At 32.8% G+C, this 7,683-nt stretch overlaps 1 protein-coding gene across 1 annotated transcript in view; it reads right to left on the minus strand.

The window, feature by feature from the left end:
- Window positions 1–7,683, minus strand: part of LOC113822754 (coiled-coil domain-containing protein 77) — a gene marked incomplete in the record, with an annotated part of 17,464 nt that overhangs the window by 937 nt on the left and 8,844 nt on the right. The window contains 3 exon segments of the mRNA XM_070142422.1: window positions 781–897; window positions 7,089–7,181; window positions 7,630–7,683. Of these exon segments, the coding sequence (XP_069998523.1) occupies window positions 781–897; window positions 7,089–7,181; window positions 7,630–7,683 (264 nt within the window).

Raw genomic sequence — 7,683 nt, forward strand, 5'->3', positions numbered from 1 at the left:
CGCTGGGAATGGCATGTATGTTCATGGCATGCCCACTGTGTTTAATTAAGTAATTGTTTTGACATATAGATGGCTCCACATATACTAAGTCACCCATTAACCAGTTACGAGAACTACCTGTCACCCCTGTTTACCCTTTTCCTTGGATTTTTGATAATTTTCCAATTTTAATTACTGTTGTTAGTAATGTCAATAACAATATAGTAATTATAATGGTTATATAAAAAAGAACAATGCTAATATTGATAGCACTAGTAAAAAAAACATTTTCCTGCTATTTCAAGGAGAGGCGAGGTCACAAGATCTACTAATTGACTCTTTTGTGGATAATCACTGGCTGAGCCATCTATGTACAGAAACATTTAACAAAACAATACTAAAGTGAATGCAACATTTTCCCATTGGCAATGGGTTAATACAACTGGTCAAACCAAATGACAGAATATCACTACCATTTAAGTCCACTACAGTCATCACACCTAGCAGTACCAACTGAGGGTGCAGTTACAAAACTATGTATGATCAGCTGATCCCTGTTATGGGCCAACATATGACAATCACTGTTGGATGTTAAAATATCCTAAATGAATTCCCCCATTCACAATGACGGATTCCTTTATATAATCATAAAATCAATGTCAACAGCTACTGTCTTCTAATGATATGAAATGAACTCAAAAAAATAATTTCCACAGTGCTATTCTTATAGCCATTAAATGCCATTAAATGAAAATGAAGAATGAGATAACAAATAAAATATCAATTACAACTGAAAAATACCTTGTACAGTTTCTCCATTGCCTCTTTCTCTTCACGAAGTTTGCACATGGTTTGCTCTAACTGCATACACTGTGATTCATACATGTAGCGCATCTCTTCTGCCTCTTGTAGTTCCAGCTAGACAGTGGGTAAAGAAAATAATATATTATTTACAAAATATATACACAAAAACATCAAGTGAAGAATGCAGACAACAGAAAAAGACAAAGCACACATTTTCCCAACCCAATGAAGTAAATACACACACAAGTGTGTGTGTGTGTGTGTGTGTGTGTGTGTGTGTGTGTGTGTGTGTGTGTGTGTGTGTGTGTGTGTGTGTGTGTGTGTGTGTGTGTGTGTGTGTGTGTGTGTGTGTGTGTGCGTGCGTGTGTGCGCCTGTCTGCGTGTGTGCGCCTGTCTGCGTGTGTGCGCCTGTCTGCATGTGTGTGTGTGTGTGTGTGTGTGTGTGTGTGTGTGTGTGTGTGTGTGTGTGTGTGTGTGTGTGTGTGTGTGTGTGTGTGCGTGTGTGTGTGCGTGCACATGCGTGTTTGCGTGGGATTTATTCTATAAATCATGTAAACAACTCAGATTTCTCTCATTATGCAATTTATATTTATTGAAGCAAATTCATAAGTCAAAAGAGCCCCCCCCCCCACCTCTAAGAAAAGGCAATAATTCACTTTACAAAACTTATTGAAATTTGGTGATAAGATTGCAAGAGAAAGCCTAGGGAAGAAAAGTTTCATATAAGAAACAAGAAATAGGATACATTTTCACCTTTTTACCTTTGTGGGACCATTACAATAATAGCAAAGCAAATATATCCAATTTAGGTAAATATATAATTTGTTTTTCTCAATATTATTGACCATTTTAGAGATATTTCTGTTTTAAAGAGCATGATTATATGAGTACAATTAAAAATATATAATATGGCTAAGTGAGGGACTGTACTTGCACATCAAGGAAAACAAATGGAGTGAGTTACCTATTTGCACACAAATTACAAATTGGTTGCATACTATTGCAGTCCTCTGAATCCTCAGTGGCTATGTTAAAGAAGCCAAATGTATTAGGCTAATACAAACCAAGATTATTTTAATTTATTGATACATAATAATCCGTCATAAATGTTTTAAAATTCACTCCAAAGGTACCATACAATTAGGTATGAAAATGCCTGTAAAATATATCTGCATGTATCATATTTTAAGCCAAATTAAATGCTAAAGGTCATAAAACCCATCCCCTATTTTTTCCATATTTTTCTAGGGGTGGGGTGGGGGGTATAAATACAATATATGTTATGGAAATGTCTCAAAAAATTTGACTCTACCAAGATATTACTTCAGTAAGATATCTGTACTTATACAATTTTGGTAGTTTTGGTAGTCTCATTCAGTTCTGCTATTAATCATATACAAACTCCCCATAAAAATGCAAATATAAAAATGTCAATTTTATTGACTGTAAGCATATGTTTACAATGCATCCTTTCACTACTGAATCTCATGGCATGGAATGGCTACAAACTTACAGTATATTATTCATGCCATTGCCTGGCAAAGGAAATCAGTAAAGCTGAACTTTCTGTAGCCACTGGCCTTGCCAAAATGATTAATGCGCATCATAGGATGCAGGTGAATCAATGGATAATTTTTCAGAGTAAAAAAATGCACCTTGTGCAGCAAAAAGTACAGAATGTACAAAAGCATAATATTCTTAGCCTTTTTATCTCTATTTCTCAAGGAAATGATGCATTTCTTTTATAGATAACTTTTTATATAATATGCTGGACTTCCATTGGCTTGTGAAGGGGTGATTCATGGATGCATGGGATAAAAAGAAGCTTTGAAAAAGGGTGAGTCCTATGATTCAGTTCTTCTGATACAGTTATTAAAAAAAATTCAGTCTGGCTTTTAAAGGAAATAAAACAAAAAGCAAATGAAAAATTCCAGCATATAAATTTTCATATAAATTTCATCAATCCTTCTTGTCTCTCTCTCTGAGGTATATATCAAAACTACTGAAGCAGAATTCTTGGTGATTGAAGACAATCACGTTTCTCTTCATATGACATGGACTTATGAAATGCATTCTAGCATATAAACAAATAGGTAATTGAGAGCTTTTCCTTTTACAGATAATTCAGAGTGAGAATGGAGAAAAAACATGAATTTGAAAGCAACAGATTTTTCTGAAGCTTCTCTTATAATATATAGTAAAAGCAAAAGTGCATCCTTTTCAAATATTATGTAAAACTTTTTTATATACATCTTTAAAATCAGTATTCTCTAACTGTCTCCATGTTCTGATCCACTTTCATATAATCTAGATTCATGCAGCATCCTTAGGAATGCTATAGTAGAATTCACGGCAGGTTAGATGAGTTGACCTACATTGTTCTTATATTCTTTTATTTATTTTTCAAATTTCCTTTTCTCATCTATTTATTTTTCCTATTCAATCTTTACAAATTGCAAATCCTTCAGATTGTCCGTCTCCCCTGGCTTCAAAAGATACACGATTTTCCTAGTTGTTTACTTGTATTTCAAGAACAACTGGATTTCCCATGCCAGAAACAGTAAATTTAATTGTCATATATCTTATAAACATAGCATCAACATAGCATAATGTTGCAAAAGTTGTTGCAGTTGTTGTAGCATAAATTACCATAAATATACAAATAAAACACATATAATGGAAAAAATATATAGCCTCTTTAAATTCAACAATGAAATGTGTAAGTTGCATAAGGACCTGGAGGTAACTCTGAAGTACATAACATTATGTGTGGAGGCAGAATGTGGGAGAAAAGATGAAGGGGAGGAGGAAATATGCCATACAGCATTCTCATTATATTACATACACAAGTAGATAAAGGTGAATCACCACCATGTGTTTGGCTTAAGGAGATTAAAGCCTTTAAGAGGAATGGGATGATAGTATTGCCAAACATTAACAGATATATTGGTAGCTATTACATACACCTCACCAGGGTTGGTGATTTAAATCAACCCCCTAAAAAATCTTGTTTTTAGTTGTTTTATTTTTTTTCAACAACTTTATTTTGTTTCAGTTATAAAACTTTTTTTGGTATTCTTATTAGTTAGTTGGGATTTTAAAATAATACTGATATTACTAATGTTTACTGTAATGTACTAAATCATAGCTAAAATGATCAATCTTGGATTTTATCTGGTAACACTGAAATGTATTGAAATGTAGCAATATAAACCCTGTTGTTAAATAAATAACGTTATATCATGTAAACAAAAAAAAATTTCCCTCATATTTTAATATGTGAAATGAGTTGCATAAGAATGCACATGAAGAAGAAGAAGAAGAAGAATCTAACTATTTATTGAAAATTCCCTGCCATGTTAACATCGAAGGTCATTGGCAGCATATTTAAAATATAGCAATAGGACGAGGCTTAGAGGCAAAGCCCACAGGTAATGAAAGGTTATACAGCTTTATGATAAAGTATTGTGGCAAAAGGGTTAAGAATGAGTTAACCATTAGGACAAAATATGTTAGATGTCAAAGGTTGTACAGCACTGTAGGTTAGTATGGTAGTGAAAAGGGTAAGAGGGAATTGCAAACGGAATATGAAAGCTGTTTAGGACAGACACAAAGCCAGCCCTTCATCCTTTCAGCACACTTTAGGTTCTCACAATTTAGGATGTGGACAGAAAAAGGGGATGAAGTGAAGGAAAAAGAAAGGCGGAGAAGAAAAGACCATGCAAAAATTAGATGAGATATTGGCTGAGGTCTGAGATAGGAGTGATCCCCCACAATGGGGCCCAGTCTCTGTCTCCTAAGCACCCCATTGGCAACAATGGGCATGGGATTAGGGGGGGAAGAAGAAGAAAAAAAGAAGAAAAAAATCTGCATTTATTTTTCAATCAAATGTTTAAGCTTTCAACTATATATATACTTCACATAGCTTAAATTCACTAAAGGATGAATCTTCTAAATAATAATAATAATAATAATAATAAAAAATATTACTGAAATCAATATAAATGCGTATATGATTATATTTTACCTTTTCCTTTTCCATAACATCTAAAAGTTGAATACCATTTAACATAAATGTTTGCTTGTCTGAAGAGTGAAAACAAATGTTCCTCATATATCAATTTGTTTTCCCTTCTTTCATTGTGAATCGGCTGTGGAACTTTATTGAAATTATATATTATATAATTCATGCAATACTTATGCACTATTGATGATAAGTGCACTATTTTCTCATCCATCAGTTAGCTACAGCCCTAATTAAGCTTAAATTGCAATTGATATGCAAATGTTACAAAAAAGGAGAGAAGAAATTGTAGTAGACAATAATTTCTCATACCACTGTATGGTTTTTCAGTTTCTTTGAAGTATATACAATTTTGAGATGGTGAACCATTTGGCAGAAAACTATATCATATTTTCACACATCTTTTTTTCTTTCTTTCTTTCTTGTCATGGCAGGAGAATATCAACTGTTTTCTTCCAAAATACTGATGGTGCCAAATTATGTCTATATTACAAAAAACTTTATATATGTTACACAGATGCTTCAAGAATGAACATGGGAAAACAATAAACATACATATATAGTATTATATATACAAAAAGTGGTTTTATTGTTTATCATTATTAATACTTTTTATTATCATTATTTTTCTAATCAGTTGCACAGAAGCATCTATTCTTTTAGTCATTAACATTCAATTAGGAAATTAAGATTGTCCTATGCATTTATTTTTTAATATTAAAGTATCAGTGGGAAAGTCTGCTTAGGCTTTTATAACACTCTTTACTTGACAACAAGTATTATACTTGAATGCACTAATGTTACAAGATAAAATCTCAGCTCGATAACCTTAGAGTGGCAGTAAATTCATTTGGCCTGCTGTACATGACAGTATATAATATTCTAATTAGGTAACTGACCAAATTGTTTAAAAGATATGGTATACTCCAGATAATTTGTTTTAAAGAGCAAATTTGATATTAATTATTTTGAGTACATCACATACCAAAGAAACGCTGAATTATGGAAAAAAGAATATGAGCTTAAATGGTAAGCAACTTTTAAATGTTATGGAAAATAGAAAATAGACAGATAAATCTCTTGGGGTTAGCACAGAGACTTACAGATAAAATAATCTAGTCTGTCTCATCTAAATTTTAGTGTATGTATGCATATATACATACACACCCTTGTAGGACTGACTGCTTGCACTTTGTATTGGAAAAATGATCCAAGTCACTGTACTGACTCAGTAAGTGGCTGCTTTCATAAACCAAGCTGCCACTGCTATGCAAACCTGTACTACACTTGTTTTCAAATGGACCTTGTAAACTAGGTAATTGAGTGTTATTCTGTCATAACAAGGCTCCAACCCATTCACTTATTCAGTGAACAATGCTGCCATGACTTTGGATAGAACAATGTTAACCACCCTCATGGTTCATATTTTTAAAGGCAAATATTCTTATACTTATGAATTTCAATATAATTTTGATTATTTTTAAAAAGAATGAATAACATATTGAATAATATAATGCAAATACAAATAATAAACATGCATAAGACTAATGTTTCTCAAGATCTCTCATTTATGTAACTTGGACATAGAACTGTAGTGACATTTTAATATAAGTAACTACTGATAAGTTCTTGTATGAGGCTGGCTTTTCTTTATCGTCTATGAGTATCTTTTTCAATGACATCAAACTAGGAAATCTTCATCTCATTCATAAATTAGTCTAGTGAGCCCCACACTTCTCTATCACACACAAGGCTGCAACTATGCTATGCATCAAATGTTAGTGCTGGTTGCCGTTCCTTTTTTTGTTAATGTATTTTGTTTAGAGCTAAGTGAAATGCTGATCATTATACAAATTTCTTGTGTCCAATAATTCAGTGTTAGAATTAGTGAATATTACCCCTTTAGTCTCATTCACTAATATCACAACAAGAAATATCAAATACTAGTGGCCTCTTGACTATGACTTTGCCCCCCCCAAAAAAAAAAAAAAAAACAATAACAATAACAACCACCATCCTTAGAACCAAATAAAATAAAATAAAAACAATACAATAAACTTTTCTGAATTCCTCAACTGCTTTTAGCACGTTATGAAACATTTAAAGAAGCATTAAGGAGAGGGGTGTTCCCTAAGCACTCCAATATCATGCTGCTGTTATCCTCTTCTGAGGACCGGCATATGAGTCATATAAGTCAGCAGGGGTATAAGAGTGAGAGAGGAGAGAAAGGCAAAGTATCCAAATACCCTCTTATCTAAAACACTAAATCGACATTCCTTACCTTCAAAGTCTCATTTTCCCTTCGTAAATCCTTGAGTTCACAAGTGGAGTTTGGTTTAGCAAGGTCAGAGTAGCTTCCCGACTTTTCTACAGACTGAAAAAAATGTGCCATTATAGTATGAGCTGCTAAAATCATACTGTAAGTGATCCAGTGATTAAGATTAAGAATAACATTTAAACAGGTAAAAGGATCTTTATTAACATGTGAAACCCCAACAGCCACTGATAATTCTTGGATAACCAGTAAGGATTAAACAAAAATTATGTTAAGTTAATTTTCTTTTGAAGTTGTATACGTTATCTATGAGAAAGAAGTTGAAATATCAGACACAAAATTATAAAATTGTCAAGTAAAAGGCTACAGGAATAGCTTATTTTTTCTTTACAATAAGCAATTACTCTCTTATTATCTGTTTTCAAGTTTTTCAACATATGAAATTTCAGATGGTGTGTGTGCGTGTGCATATGTACGTGTGTACTTTATTTCCTAATCACTTATTTAATACCTTAAAATAATTTTAATCCTCCTACTGCATCCTCACCTGCATGTGTGTGACTAGTGGTACATTTTCCTGAACAGCTGACAACACTGATAA

Source organism: Penaeus vannamei, chromosome 3, assembly GCF_042767895.1.
Source record: "Penaeus vannamei isolate JL-2024 chromosome 3, ASM4276789v1, whole genome shotgun sequence".
Taxonomy (NCBI): domain Eukaryota; kingdom Metazoa; phylum Arthropoda; class Malacostraca; order Decapoda; family Penaeidae; genus Penaeus; species Penaeus vannamei.